Raw genomic sequence first — 16,783 nt, forward strand, 5'->3', positions numbered from 1 at the left:
GGAAAAAACTGTACGAGAGCAGAAGGAGGCTGCCGATGCATTGACGCGGAATCTCCGGGAAGAAGTTGTAACAACTGCTGGAGAAAAGGTGAACTCTCTCCGTGAAGAGACCAAGAGACTGGAAGTGTCCCTTCGAAGAGAGATCCATGAACAAACTGGAACTATAATTAGAAGAGTAGGTGAGCTGCAGGATAAGTTTCAAAGACTGCAGTTGCAAACCGAAGCCACTTCAGATGTACTCCCGGATTCTATTGAACGGGGTGGAAGCTTAAACCCGGAAGCGGTCACCTTTGAACCTCCTAGAGTAGTGCAAAGTCCCTACTGCGTCGAAAGAACAGTTCGAACAGATAGAGGCAAGCGACCTAGAGAGGGAGACAGTTCTGATGGATCTCCTCCTCGACGTAGAGCCGATTTCAAGATGCCTAGGATGGCTGATATCGCCCACATACCAAAATTCAAAGGCGATATCGAGGCCCAATCGGCAGAGAAGTACCTTAGAGAGCTCAATGTCAGTTTCGAGCTTATGCAGATACCTGAGCACTATAGACTTGAGTTACTTCCTAGAGTATTTGCAGGCAAGGCTGAACATTGGCTGGCGGGAAACATAGATAGTTTTGTCAACTATGCCGACTTTTGCCTAAGATTTAAGGAGGAGTTTGCCTCTGAGAAAGCCAAACAGAGACAGTTAACTGCTGTGAGAAATCGACGATATTTTCGCCCAGTCCACGAGAATATGGAGAGCTTCGCTTGGAGCATCTACGCTGCCTATCGAAACTTGAGTGACAATTTCAGCGAAAGTGAAGTGCTGAATCTAATAATAGGACAGCTGCCGTATCGTATCCGGAACCTCTGCCTTGCGCATGCTCCAAGATCAGTTGATGAATTGACCAGTTTTCTCAAGGACTTCGACATCTATGACGATCCCGATGCTTGGAGAAATAAGGAAGACCCCAAGAGTAAAGAGTCTGGAATCAATAATAAGAGCTTCAAAGTCCGCAACATCGAGACCAGAACTAGCGGTAGAGAAGGGAATGCTGCGAGGACTCCAAAGTTTTATAGAAGACAAGGCTGGAGAGGAGCGGACCGCAGCAAACAGGATGGTCAGAGGAACTTTAATCGACCTTATCCAGAAAGAGGTCGAAGCTTCCCTGATATAAGGAATTATCAGGATGGGAGTTCCCCTAGACGATACTCACCTCGGGATGCAGAACAGACTAGAAGGCAGTCACCAACCAGAGAAGACTTGACCTCTGAGCAGCAGGAAGCCCTAGAGACAACCCGGGACTTCCTGCATTACCAAAGGTCACAGTCTAGTCAAACAAACTAGAGCCTTGTCTAGGTGCTTCGTTCCCATTTAGGCAAGGGGCCTCGGAGGAGCGACCACTAAGGTCTATCCAGGAACTAAAAGTAAATTTTCAATTGTCCGAAACAGAGGAAATAAATTTGCAAAGTGATCTGAAATCTGCACGAGCATCGAAAACCAGTTACAAATCACCAGCAGTGTCTGCAAAATTAATGGAAATACCGATAAACTGTATAATTGATACCGGAAGCGAATGTTCAATTCTAAGTCATAATGTCTGGACTAAACTAAAGGATCAAATACCAGGCATTCAGGTACAAAAGGTTCCAGAAATAAGATTAGTTGATTTCTCTGGTACCCACAGAAAGCGAGTTTTTGGAAGTTGGCAAGTAGAGCTAGAATTCGGCGGAATATCTTTTAGTACTGCAGTTTTTATGTTGAAGAAATATGTTGCGAATCTTCTTGAAGTCATGCACTCAGCAGAGTTGTTTTTCGTTAAGACTCCTGAACATGAGGAAGGGAATCCTCTGGATATTGAAGCTGTGCGGTACATCCATGTAGCCCAGGTAGAGAAGGCTGAGATGTATAAATCCGCTGACCTCTCAAGGAAGGTAGAGGTATTAGATATTTTGACTGATTCCCATAAGCAGGAGTTCCTAAATGTGCTGAGACGCAATTTGGAGATTATTCTTGAGAAGCTCGTACCATTGAAGGATGTTGGATATAAGCAGTGTGCCGAGACAGTTCTTTACGAGTCGCATTCTTTACCGTTTTTCCTGATGGCTTTACTGGAGAATGAAGATTGGAAGATTTGGAACTTCGTCCAGCTATTATTGTGTCTCATTATGAATTTATTGGTTATGAGTTCGCTGATTAACTTGCCATGCACCCTGTCTCAGATATTTCAAAGTGTTTTCCTCTTGGGTTGCTATTCCGTGTATCCCTGTCTAATGAAGTTCTGGACTACTTCACCATCTCTACGACGAAGCCTTATCTAAACCCTCTAGAAAGGCTCAACAATTGTGGAAACAGAAGAATGAAAGAAAAAAAAACGCTCTTCAATTAGAATAAGGTGACTTGGTTCTTGTCAGGAATCACAAGTTAAGTTCCCGAAAGAATAGGACTATCGCCAAATTGTTTGAGGTATACATTGACCCCTATGTCGCCTCGGATGTTCGAAGCAACACTGCCCTGCTGTTGAACCCGACGACCAAGAACCCAGTCGACCGAGTGAATTTTGACAACCTTCGTCTCTTCAGGTGTTTCCCCGAACGGAGAAGACAAATAGTGAATGAAGAAAAGACTTAGTGATTGAAGAGTGAAAGAGATATGGACTCTGGTTTACCAAAAATTTTTCTGAAAATTTAAACTTTTTAATTTTCCTCAAAATTTTTGCCCGGGAGAGGGGCATATGTAACGACCCTGCGTGGTCATCACATTTAGCTATCCTGCGTGATAGCCATATTCTTTAATATATAATTATTAACTTGAGAAATGCCCTGCGAGGCTTATGCTTTTGATTTATCTTTTATCTAATTTTGAGTGCATTGTTGTTAAGCATGAAGCATATATTGTTATGGCACACACGTTTTGGTTAAAGAAAGCATGCTAAATACCCTGCGTGGTTTACGCATTCAGTTATCTTTGTGCAGTAATTGTTGTTTAATTTGTAACTTGCATTGTTGAATCTCTTTATCTTGTAATTTCTTTAATGTAACGTGTTCAGTTTAGCGCACAAGTGTTAAGTTTATATCGCCACATGCTAGTGGTTTTTACAATGCTAAACTTGATATTTTATAACGCACGAGTTGCATCTCGTGATTTGAAGGGAGTTTGCAACGCTGCAGCCGGCTTAGTTCCGATCTTCTCCACCCGCCTCAGTGCTGCCACCAAACAGTATATAAACAAAGCAGCGAGGCCCGGAGCTCAGTCGACTGCCAGATGCCGACTGCGAAAGACCTGGTTCCCAGATCTAGTCTGGAAGTTTCCCCTACCAGGATCCAATAGCTTCCTTGAGAAGGAAGGAGGAGAATAAAAAAGCAGTTTTCCTACCTACCTGGTCTGCCCCATAAGAGCTTGATGTGCTACCCTTGGGTCGTGGCGGCCCAAGCCCAAGTCTCCTGGGTGCTTCCAGACCTACCCTTTGTACCTTGCCGTCTCTTGCTACTGACTGGACATGCCAAGGGACCGAACCGTTCCCTTGTCGTAGCTGGATTGACTTTGCGGCGTCCTTTCACACCAACACCTTTGTGAAACCGCGGGCCCCTTGGCCCGTCCCTCGCTATTGACGCTTTCGCATGTTGTCCCCAGACGGCGTGGCACGTGACGGCTACCCAGGTTCCTATTGGTTACCTGTACTAGTTGGTTCCCCCCCTAAATTAGATAAACATACTAATACTGCCCAGGTACCTCACTGAGGAGGATTTAAGAGCGTATGTGCTAAACTGGTTATTTACATGCGTGTATAAATATAAATAAACTTTTACAAGTTGACCTTTGACCTTTCCATACTAAACCCCGCAAGCCCTGAGATACTTTGAGTCCATGTCTTTGGCTGGCTACAAGCTAGCATATATGGGTACACTTTTGCACCGCTCCGTAGTGTAGTGTGCAGTGCTCCGGCGCGCGGACGTTGCAATATTGAAACGAGTCTGCTGCATTCAAGGAATTTCTTTACCCCTCGTGTGACAGTTGCAAATAGTTATTTGGGTCGATTATAAAGCTGAATAAATTTGATTTACCGTACTATCATCAAACGTGGTTCAGGCTTCCGTATATTTTATTGGTATGCATTTATTTTAGGGCATTGTTTGTCATGGCCTTCTTAAAGCTTGACACCCACTGAGACGCGAAGGGCTGCTTCTATTGAAAGCAAATTATGTAACGCCCACTACAGGAAAACGCGCGAAATTTCCGTGCCAGAAGTTTGCAGGTATCTTAAAGGTTATCGCCAACTGAGACGCCGGAAACGGGTCTGTTGCGTTCTGTAGCCGCGTCTCATTGGGCGTAAAGCTTTAGGGAGGTTTCAGACCAATGCGATAAGTGACGGGCGAGAAGCCACAAGGAGATTTCACACCGTGAAATGTGGGCCTCCTCGATGGTAGCGTCATCGCCTTGTAATCAAGGGGTCCCGGGGTCGAAACCCAGAGCATAAAGTGGACTTAAAACATCCAATCAATCAATCAACACCGTGACACGTGTCGCCTGGAAGCGAAACCTTAGTACTGAATACAACCTTTCGAACCGAAGCGGCACGACAAACTGCAAGTGTCGCTTTCGTGTCACTCGGACTGGGCCGTTTTCTCAATGGTGTGCATCGTGTCGCCTTGGTCTGTTATTCGCGTATACGCAGTGAATGTTTTCTTATAGACCGGGTGGACCGCGGATTTGCGAACAGCAGACCGAAGCTACCCGATGCACGCCATTGAGAAAACTGCCCAGTCCGAGCAAGAGCGTCCCCAAGCAAGAGCCTCAACCTATATAGCATGATAGTTAACGTGCTTGCCTTGTAATCAAGAGCTTTCTGGTTCAGTTCCCCACGGAGGCACATTACAAACTGAATGCCCAGTAACGTGCCATATAATGGACTTTACGACAAACCTTATGAATTTTAAAGAAATTTCACTTTCACAAAAGTCGAGTTTTGTGCGAGGTAATATTGTTAGCTTTAACTCTGCTAATCATTGGTCCAGGCAAAGAAAAGCTCGCTATAAGCACGAATCAACGTTCCTGAAATCCATTGCATTGAATCCCGCAGTTGGTTCCGTTCTTCTGTAATCTGCTTTTAATGAATGAGACAGGCGAATCTCTTTGTCTGTTTTCCTAAGCACCTGTAATGCGCATCTGTTTGTCATCGTTCAAAGTTTGACAATGGGAGATAATCCTCAGAAGGGAGACGGGGTCCTTCGCATCTTCCCCCTGCTTCCCTAAGAGCTCCGGATGCAGGCGTTTGTGGATATTGTTTCGGAGATGTTTGGATTGGAACAAAGGAACGTCACGGGTGAGCAACTGCGTGGGAAACGGCTCTGAAGGCATCTTCTCTTGGTCTTACTTACCGCACACTTCTCGGACACCTTGCTTGGTCAAGCCCCGCCCTTTGACTCGTGACGTAATGGATTGCTTTCGTTCTGGTGTTAGGTGCAGGGCTCTTATACTCTGTCCCGGCTAGCTGTGGAGCAAGCGAACGAAAACAAGTATCTGCGCAAGTAGTGACGCCAGACGACTCCTCCAATGAGCACGTGAGAGGAACGGGATTGCGTGGAGGGGGAGGGCGACTGCAGTTACCAACTTTCACAGCAGCATGTACTGCTTCGCTCTGCCAACTCGCTATGCCCGGCCTTGCTCCAAGGATATCCGAAGGTCTCATTTAGAGGATTCGAACGAAAAAAGAAAAATTGAAATCGGTTGAGAAATAGCCGAGAAACAAAAGATTGAAGAATTTGAATTCCGCCATATTGAATCCAATATGGCAGCTAAGCTATCAAAAAGCAAGTCATGTGACCAACTTTTTATATAACTAGGGCCATCTATTAAAGGTCTGCGAAGTCAAACTGAGGATACATTTCAGTACAATGACTATTGACATTATGTGAGAAAGTGAGTGTATTGTGCGAGATAAATAGCATTTGTTATGAGGATCTGAGAGTTCTTAAAACATTATATGTTGAAAAGCAACTTTTACTTACTTCAAGTAACGAAATGATCGAGTGTTTTTTTGGAATCATGGGAGCGTCTTCGTTATCTTTCTCAACAACCTCATTTATTTTCTGTTTTCTCGTATATTCCATGACGACTTTTCTACAATATATGGAAGAGGTTGAATGGGTTCTTTTCCAAGGTAATCTTGGAGAGTTCATTAAAAATTCAGAAACACAATCTGATCGCGAGGGCATGTTGTCTTGTACCTGTGTGGAGGGGTATGAGTACACAGTTGATAAACAGTTGTTATCACAACAAGCAGGGTCACCTTACAAACACAAGGCCTTGAACGATCTACATTAAGTCTTTCTTATTCATATCTCTCTTGCTGTTATAGTTAATGAGATTACGTGATATGGATAATTTATATTCCACTAATTTAATGTTTAGTATTAGTGCAATGAGTATCTAATGAAAACCTTAACTTGTTTTTTTTTTTATTTATATATAGTACATTTCTGAATTTAGGGTTGCACAAGTTTGCTGCATTTTAGCACAGACCTATTGCTACACATATTTTCAACGTTGAGTTATTGCCTTTATACCTCAAGAAGAATTAAGTCTTTGAGGTCCACGTGCAGTCACTTATGAGCCACTTCGAAGTCCTTTCCACCAATTTGCCTGCGAATTGAGGCCATTGTCGAACTTTTTCCTCTATTTGTGGACTTTCTGGCATGCACAGAGATATTGCCTTTTAATTTGAAATTTCAGGAAGTTTTAGGTTGGCAGAGGGCAAAAAACAACTCTCTTCACTGGTGCAAGTGTGTCATCTTTAAAATGACAAAAATGGCGTTTTGAAGCTCACTGGATCAGTGTGGCAGCCATGAGATTGTCTTATAAATAGGGAACGGAACTTTAGGTAAATAAATGTTGTTTTTTTTGTTTTTTTGCGATAAGATAGAGACCCTCGTTTTTTGCCAAAATTCTGATCATACCCTTATATGTCAACACAGCAAATTTTATTTGACATAAAAACACATATTTTCCAGTTTTCCGTATGTAAATACATATTTTGCGAATTTTCATTTTAAATACATAAAATCACTTCAGCTACCTCGAAATCCACGAAGGAAAAATGTTTATTCTCTACACCTCTTTCATATCTAGAGTGTTAGGTTTGTTTTGTCTTTGAACACGCTCGCTGGCAGACTTCTGGCGCTTCGCCTACGATCCTATTGGGGGAAAATATTACCCCCACTGGATCTAACGCACGACTGCTAATGTCTAAATGTACAGAAATTTTTGGGAAAAACCAAGGTTTTCAAACTTCGTGCCAAATTGCACGTGTTTTGAAAGGTGGAGTAGAGGAAGAGGAAGCTTTGGAAAACTCCAGCCTTAGTGACATTTCGTGCTTCAAATATGCAAGAATTGTTTCTTGTGACGTGGAGCGATCTTTCTCACAATATAAGATGCTTTTTAGAGATAATCGTCACAGATTTACAATGGAGAATTTGGAGAAAACTATGGTGATCCACTGCAACTCTTCCAAAAAATATCTCGCTAAGAGGTAATCATTTAGAAACAGATTTCAGGTGTTTAAAATGCATGTAATATTTTGTTTTTGTTACCAAATGTTTTTTTTTGTCACATATTTTCCTGTTTTTATCACATATTTTCAAGATTTATGACACATAAAAAAATAAATATTTCTGAGATTTTTAGCACATGAAGTTCCGTTCGTTACTTATAAATAACAGTTGATACCTCATGTAAATTTGAGCTGCAATTTTTGTCGGACTCGTGTAATATGTTTCTTGAGTATGCCAAAATTTTGTCTTGGAGCGCTTGAACATTTCCAAGACACTGATAGGTCAGAACTAGGGTTAGCGAGATCCGGATTTTTTCTTGTCCGGAATTCGTATTTCGGAGGGAATGAGAAAAAATGTACATAAATTATTATAAACCTCTGCCCTTCTTAGTGGGACTGGGAATACAGTTTAGTGTGCGATCCGAACCACACTGCAAAATAAGGTATGAAATAGATTAGAACGGTAGTGGTTGAGTCAATGCCATTTCTACCAACTGTTTTTTTTTTTTTTTTCAAAGTTAGTCACAATTTCACGTTCTGAAAATATGGTAGCGTCCGTAACTTTTGAGATATTGACATGAAAGGCCACAAACGTTTCTTCAGGACATTTGTGTTTACTGTTTCTGTTTACTACCCTAGAAAAGGGTGAAGCATAACCTTTATGCTGTATGTACGTTGAAAGTTGTTGGAAAACGTAAATAGAAATCTCCAATCTCGTCCAACCTGTATCGCACGAAAATGCACATTGGTTGGGTTCTCGAACGAAGACGACAAAGGCAGTAATTGTAATTTCTTGCTAAATTGAGCTAATGAACATACTAATTAATCACACTGGGACGGTGAAATGGACTGTTCCATTGGCCTACGGAATATTACATGGCGAAACGTGGTCCCAACGGTCCTCGACCCTTCCACATATTGGTGCCAACTGCAAGCAATCGCTCGATCTCGCTGTCAGCAGAACCAATAATGAGGCATAGCTCGGTCTTTCACAACACCATTTCGGAATGATAACTGTTCATTAATATTGATGGTGGCTACAAGCTTATCGTGGCAACGTCGAGGTGTAAATGCTAGCTGAAAGTGGCCTTATCTTTTGCAGAATTGATAAATGTAACATTGGACGAAGAGTCAATGTTTGGGCTTTCACTTCGTTTGGATGATCGATTCGGGTGGTAGGTTAATGCTGTGGTGATGTTTGTACCAAAATGACTGGAAGTACGGAGATCGATTCTGATGCTAGGTTAACTTCTATGGTAAGTGGACGTTTGTAGCCAAATGGCTGATGCATGTCGAAGTGAAGTTTTCGCCTGGCGTCTAGCGTTGATTCTTCCATCGTGTATTATGGTGTCCGTAAATATGTGTGGTGGGTCGTATCGTCAGATTTATGTTGCACGTTATGTTCCTGCTTCACGTGGTGAAAGAGTCCGTAATTATTGCTGTACGTTCAGTGACTGAGTAGCTGTGTAGTAAACCTTGACATAACAGGAAACATATCGTTTCTTTTGACAAAATTTCGACGAATTTTGAAAAATATTTCGGGAAACTATATCTCTCCCTCTCTCTCACACACACACACACATACATACCTCCATACATGCATTCACACGTGCACATATTTCATAACTTCTCATTCAGTAACTCTCCCAGGGATTCTCTGTGAGTGTAATCTTTATTTTGCTAGTCAAAGCCATATTTTACTATAATTTCATAACATAAGTATGAGGCCTATTATTTTATTGTTATTGTTATTATTATTATTAACTCATCAAAACCGTCAGAAGTCTAGTACAATTTGATATGTACTATTCTACATCTTACATATTATATCTGTGTAATCTTATACTTTTGATTTGATTTCTTTCTGTGTTAGGTTTTATATTGTGATCACAGTACAATTATTTTGTAAAAGCTGGGTCATTGAGTGATATAACAGCCCCAACCATCAACTTTCACGACAGAATAGAGCTCTTCTTCATATTCCCCTGCTGCAATGATGTTTATTTATCAGCCAAAGATACAATGTAACTTAGTAAGACTATTGGAAAAGAGGCAACATGTCCTACACATCACCCTTGTGAATCCACACTCGCTCTGTTTTCCCTTCCCATCACTTTCCTCTTCAATCTCGTCCACATGTTTGTTCCCTCCGTGTGGTTATCTCGTTCACAGTGTCATCCATCTTCACTTCCCCACGCACGTCGGTGTTTCTCTTTCTGTCTCATCCTGTGCGACCTGGCGAGGGGCGACCAAGGTCTATTACCCTGTGACACTTCAATTCCCTCCTTGGACGTAATCTTCCATGAGTCCGTGCCTCGTTCCCATGATTCATTGCGAAGCTGATCTCACCCTCTTGTCTTCAGTTCACACATGCTCATCCCCGACTTGTTAAGCATTCACTTCGAACCCTTAGTACGTACATAACATTTTTACACGTACTGTTGCATTATATTATTAAATATTGATATAGCATGCCAAATCTGTGTACAGAAAGAGCATGCGTCAGTTTGTAATTCTATGTACAAATTCCTACAGTTTGTGTTTTCTATACGTTGCTGTAGAATTATTATGCCCTAAGAAAATATTAAAGATGAATAATGCCTACACTCTTAATACGATTGCGTCAAAACTGAATAAACTTTTGATGTAATCGAGTGGTCAAAAGTGAAAACCAGTATGTAACCATTATTTTACTATATTGCCGTAATATTGTTCCACAAAACGTAGTATTTCCCATCTAGCTCACTATTGGTTGCATAAGCAACCGATAGTTTCACGTAGCAGTTTAGGTCAGTTTAATAAATTTTGACTGTCATTTTTAACAGTGTAGTGTCTGTTAACATTGTCAACAATCTGTTAACGTTTTTTTTTTTTTCAGTGAAGTTATATTAATTTTAAAGAATATTGTTTTTATTTAAACAGCGAAGAAGTGTCAGTATGTGCAGTACGAATAGTATGCGTGTTGCTTCCAGCAGATGCCTTAAAATTAAATATGCAACCGCCAAAAACCTAAAAGAACGGGATATGTTTGGAATAGTATAACTAAACGCATGGCGATGAAAATAGGCGGCTGGGCAGAATTGCGCTGTTGCCACATCTGGGAAAAGCAAAGCGAGAGCGGGACAAAAGTCGCTGGTTCCCGCGCACTGTGTGGCAACGTCAACCGGGCTGCGTTGCCTAGTTCGAGCGTCAGACAGACCTCTCTCCGGGGCACTTTTGTGCCATCTCTGACCTTTCGAGCAAATACAGGGTAATTCAATATGAATGGTGCAACTTTACACAGTTATTATGACGTTACTTTACTATTTATGATCAGACAAGGCATCAACATGAAGAAAAACTGTGGACGTTTTACTCACATGACTCACATTATAAAGATTCAACATGGGAACCACATGTAATGCGGTAAATATCCAAACGATAATGAAGTACATGCTATGCACGAGACAGCAAGTCATTGTCCATGGTTTCGAAGACACTAGGAATTCACAGTTGTAACTTTGGCAAGTCTTTCAGAAGGGGGGAACATGTACATTACTACCAAAACGCATGTGGAAATGTCTTTGCACCATTGTGAGTGAATCAGTGAATCAGTTCTATCATAAATAGTAACGTCATAATACCTGTGTAAAGTTGCACCATTCATTTTGAATTACCATGTACTGTCAGTTTGTATCACAACGACCTACTCTACAACGATATATTTCATTCTCTTAAACCTTCGCTGCCCCCCGTGGCGGAGTGGTTAGCACACCGCGCTACAACGCCAGCGATCCCGGGTTCGAATCCCAGCTAGTGTTGCCCACGGGACGAGACGGGACAGGCTTTTAAAAATTCGAGACGAGACAGCATTTCACAGCATTTCCACGAGACGAGACAGGCCAAAGTCTCGTCTCGTGGGCAACACTAATCCCAGCCTGGGCATGGATGTTTGCGAGTGTCCATTCATCAGTTTTCATCATATCATCACTAATCCCCATCTTCGCAAATTAGCCAAAAGTGGCACAAAAAGCGAAGTAAAATAAAGCAAATGAAAAGAAAATCTTAAACCTCCGAACACACGGGGCAACAGCGCGAACTTCTGTTAATCACTCTTCCCGGTACGAGGAATGAAGATAAATTCTGTTTTGGTCAGAGTTCCTCCAATGAGGTTTAGTGTCGACGGTAACTCTATCATCGAAAGAGCTGCTTGTTAAAGATGCCACTGGATCCACAACAGGACTCATAATTCACTATACCAATAAAATCCTTCTCAGCCCATCTACTAAGCAGTGAATTTATAGCCGATCTGCTGAATTCGTAATGGAAATCGGAGTTCGCTGATTGGTGCGGCAGGACTGTAATGCTCGAAACTCTCGATTTCATCTCGATAAAACGGCATTCTCCCACCAATTAGATGCCTCATTAATCGTAACTGCTCCTGTCAGATGTTTGAAATCGATGCTTCAGTTTCATGCTGGTAGTTCACTGTTTGGTAGCTTGCCAACACAGGTGGGGGTTCTGGGTAAACAACGGACCCCTACCTTGTAGTTTTGACAATGCTTAGACTTGTATTTCGTACGCTGAAGAACATTGATCATCGTATTATGTTGCAGCTACATGTTAAAACTGGAACAACCTCGTCTTGTGGGGTGTTTTTAAAACAGAACAATTCTTCTGCATTGAAGTTTGACACCGCTTTTCTACCTCACTACGTCAATCGCATGACAACGGATAAAATACCTTTTCTCCTGGTCAAACAGAATATTGACCAAAATATTGTCGCCTAGTGGCTGTAAGAGCATGCTTAAACTTGATGTACCCAAAATCATGATCCAATCCGGATTATTGAACTGTTGAACTACCTTCCCTTTATATGCCATAAAAGGGATATTTGGTCTCGCATGTCGAAAACTCCGTTCAGAAGTTTCCCTATTACTAACTCACCTGACCTCTATAAAATAAGTTGACATCATCTGTTTCATTATCTAATAAAAAAGTTTGAAATTGCATCGATCACCATTTTAATAGTGCCTTTCAGGACAGTTAGCATTTGGAAAAAATAGTCATTTAGTATGGTCAGCATTACAGACAAGTAAATGCAAATTGACAATCACTATTTATGATTTATTTTTTCGCCATTTCTGCGTGCGAAACAATGGGTTTTTATGCATCTTACAGAGGATAAAAAATCGCCACGATGGTAGGCCTGCAGCGGTGTTTCCCCGAGTTTAAAGTTGCAGGTTTTGATATTAACTAACAGATGTTACAAGCTGACATACGATATTTGGGTACTTAAGTAACTACGAAAGTTACAAACGTAAAATATTCTATGTTTCAGTTTCTTTTTTTTTTTATGTACAAAGAGGCTAATCGGAAGTAGGCCTACAGTTTAAAGTGGAACCCTATCCACTATGTCTACCGAGGTAAAAAAAAAAAAAAAGGTAAAGTGCTCCCCTGTGCATAGCACCACGCCATGAAGGCGTATAGGGGGTGTGGGGGTAACGCCCCACACTTTCTTGATCCGGTCGTGAGTGGGGGTGATGTGATCAGCATCACGCCCCTGACCGCCTTTACCCCCCAGGGTTTCCCCCAGGTACCCATGTTATTCGACGCTGGGTGGGCGCCGGGCCCGCTTCCAACGTTAGAAAAGTTCCCGGATTTGAACCGGCCGGGGATCGAACCCGGGACCTTGAGCATGGTAGTCAGACGCGTTACCGACTGAGCCACCGCGGCAGAGGATGTCAACCTGCGAGATACAAGATTAAAGAAGTTAGAGCTGCGTCTATTATCTAAGCGCGATAGCAATACAACTTCGAAGACAAGCAATGTCACGCCTGGTCACTAAATAGATGGGTGACCGCGATCTGTGATGACAAGCGGTGCTGAGTCTGGTCACAAATTGGATGGGTGACCGTTTCACACGAGAAGACCTAGTCTTCATCCGGCAATCCGACAGATCTTCTAGAACTTCAAGAACTTCTAGTTTCAACCTACAATTAACCTAAATACCTAGCCATTAAGCATCCTCCCACCAAAATTTTCCTAACCAACTCAGTTAAGAGCCCCTTACCTAAAACAATATACCTTTTGCAACTCCCGTCAAGGGCATCACCTTAATTTAGTCAATCTCTTTGCAGCACACCTGCTGACACCTTTAAACCTTATAATTCTCTCTAAGTAATTCCTCACCTAGACATACGCCAAGTTTAAAATCCCATTACCAAGTCAATCCGTACACTTGCGACAGTGGCAAGTGACATTTACGCGACTCACGACTAACTAGCCATGACAAAAGACAAATACGATTCACAACTATACGAAGGCAAAGTCTCACGACTGGAACTTCAAACCATAGCAACCGACATGACCACCGAGTGTGGTAACATTTTGTGCAAGGAAATCTGACTTCAATACTACTTAATTATTATCTAAATTATTCCTTTAGTAGTTCGTTAAAGAAATCTAATCAATAAACCGGGAGAAGCATATGCCTCTCCATGGGTATTCTGATGTCCACGGATCGCATCCTCGGTCATGTCGGTTGGTTAGGTCTAAGACTAAGACTAGGTCTTCTCGTGTGGAACAGTCACCCATCCAATTTGTGACCAGACTCAGCACCGCTTGTCATCAAAGATCGCGGTCACCCATCTATTTAGTGACCAGGCGTGACATTGCTTGTCTTCGAAGTTGTATCGCTATCGCGGTTAGATAATAGACGCAGCTCTAACTTCTTTTATCTTGTATCTCGCAGGTTGACATCCTCTGCTTTGAGGAAGCTTAATGTAATGACGGAACATTTAATTCCTTTCCCAGTTTCCTTTAGATTATCTTGCTTCCTTGCTTCTTATTAAAAGTTCTCTGAAATCCTTTCTTTCTTAACTCCTCCTCCCTTTAATTTCTTTGTTTCTTTCGTGCGGAGTGCGTTTCGTTACTTTTGAGCATTTCTCAAGATTTATCTCATTTCCTCTATCTTTCTCCTTTTTTCTCGTAATTTTTTTGCTTTAATCTTTGTCTCTTGAATTTGTGGACTTCAGGAAACTGAAAAACCAACTGAGAAATCTCGGCGGCTCCTTTTGAAATTCTCTCTCCAAACCCTTTCGCTATCTGTGCGTGCAGATCAAAGGGTTTTAACGCAAAGTTGGTCGCCCAAGTTTACCTAAACGTTTACTCTTTGCGTCTGGTGAAGGGGAAAATGATATATGACGCAAGGGTGGTTCAGGACTGACGGAGCTCACTTTGTATGTATGTGATTAACTTCTTGAGTTAATTTTTTGCTTGATCTTTCCCCCTCCCCCCTCGTTACGTATGTAAATATCTAATCTTTGAACTGCTTATATCAATCAATTCACAAAATCCTTGTAACAGCAATTATCTTCGGATTGGATTTTGGAGCGTATGCCATACTTCGATACATAAAAGAAAGACATGTATTGAGTCAATAAAAGATTAGATAGAGCCATTGCTTTGTGTGAATATTCTTAGGTGGATAACATTACGAAGTTAAACAACTCGGATATTGTTTCCATGTAGTGTCCGAAACGTCCTGATGTCCGAATGAATGCACTGTCCGGATAGTTTTATCGTTTATCTGTTTATGCTATCTAACTAACTAACTCTCTAGCCTTCTTGAACCCGAAGGTTCATGGCTGCAGCAGCACAGGCCTTCCATCTGTCCCTATCCTGAGCAAGATCTATATACTCTTTTCCATCCCTACCGATTTCCTTCAGGTCCATCTCAACATTATACCTCCATCTTCGTCTTGGTCTTCCTAGTGGTCTCTTACCATCAGTTTTCCCAACAAGAATCCTGTGAACTCTTCTTTTCCCTCCCATTCGTGCCACATAGCCTGCCCACCTAAGTCTTCTTGATTTAATCATTCTAATAATATCTAGACGTGAATACAAATTATGTAATTATAAATTACGTAAGCTTCTCCACTCACCTGTCTCCTCATCCCTTTCAGGCCCAGATATTTTCCTTAAGGATCTTATTTTCAAATACTCTCAATTTATGTTCCTCTTTCAATGTAAGGGACCAAGTTTCGCATCCATATAATAATACACGCAAAATTACTGTTTTGTAATTTAACTTTTAGTTTCTTAGATATTAAACGAGAAGACATAAGTTTATGAAGAGAAAAGTAACACTCATTTCCTGAATTAAGTCTGCTATTTATTTCCTGTTTAATATTGTTTTCATTTGTTAGTATTACTCGTAAGTACTTGAATTTGGAAACTGGTTCGAACGAGTTATCAATAATTAGATTTTGATTATTACCTAACACTTGGTTTCGACCTGTAAGCATATATTTAGTTTTCTCTATGCTAGCTACATACGCTTTTATTCGTCATTTTTGCATTTCACTGTTTGGATTTGCTACAAATCCTTCATGAAATTTGTTCTGTCCAGATATCCGGATTATATGTTGCATCCTAAATGGATATCGGATAATTTGAAATTTGGATATCCATTATCCGAATTGTGTGTGCATCCCTAGTTCTTACTAGGTTGATCACGTGACATCTTTGAATATTTAGATTATTTTTATTGTGTCAATCCATGCAACACTCTCCTTTTGTTAATATTTACATGAAGAGTTAATTTTGTGTTTTTGAAAGTAAATATGCCAGTAACTTGTCTTAATTACCCATTTAGACTGGAAATAATATCTCACTTTCCACATACACACACACACAAAGAATAACTTAAAATACAAGTATTATTAAACTTTTATTATTGATATGCTTAAAATCCATGCCCTTGTGTCTTGCAGGACCTATTTCATTGTGACTAGTCGCATGGTTCGACCAGGACAGCTGTATAGGGTGTCAGTGACAGTGTTGCAAGCTCCGTTGCCGCTGACCGTCAGGGCTTCCATCTCTAGGAACGGAGTTGAAGTCAGCGCCGATATCAAAACTGTCAAGGAAGATAATCCCGAAGTACTCATGATGAGGGTAAGTATCTGATTTATAAAATCGCATTTGTATAACGGGAATAACATGAAATTGATGATTGGGTCTTAATTACAGTTTAATTTTGTATTTACAAAACAACCCAGTTTCCATTGACTCCTCTGCTTACTGTGTGTGTGTTGATGGGGAAGGGGGGGGGTTGTGTAACAATCTTTCCCTGATTACAGTTTGTTGCAATTTTTCATTTGTATAAACACTGACATTTGCGCTTATTAATTAGGATTTGTAAACACGATTAGTGGTGTAGTTTCATTATTTAAATTAGGTTAAATAATGAAGTATTTTAATTAATTTTGGAA

General features: G+C 41.2%; 1 protein-coding gene across 1 annotated transcript in view; it reads left to right on the forward strand.

The window, feature by feature from the left end:
• Positions 1-16,783, forward strand: part of Mcr (macroglobulin complement-related) — a 548,186-nt gene that overhangs the window by 460,300 nt on the left and 71,103 nt on the right. Inside the window, exon 5 of the mRNA XM_083138784.1 lies at positions 16,286-16,466. Within this exon, the coding sequence (XP_082994910.1) occupies positions 16,286-16,466 (181 nt within the window). The remainder of the gene's footprint in view (positions 1-16,285; positions 16,467-16,783) is intronic.

Source organism: Lepisma saccharinum, chromosome 17 (assembly GCF_977018435.1).
Source record: "Lepisma saccharinum chromosome 17, izLepSacc3.1, whole genome shotgun sequence".
In the NCBI taxonomy this organism is placed as follows: domain Eukaryota; kingdom Metazoa; phylum Arthropoda; class Insecta; order Zygentoma; family Lepismatidae; genus Lepisma; species Lepisma saccharinum.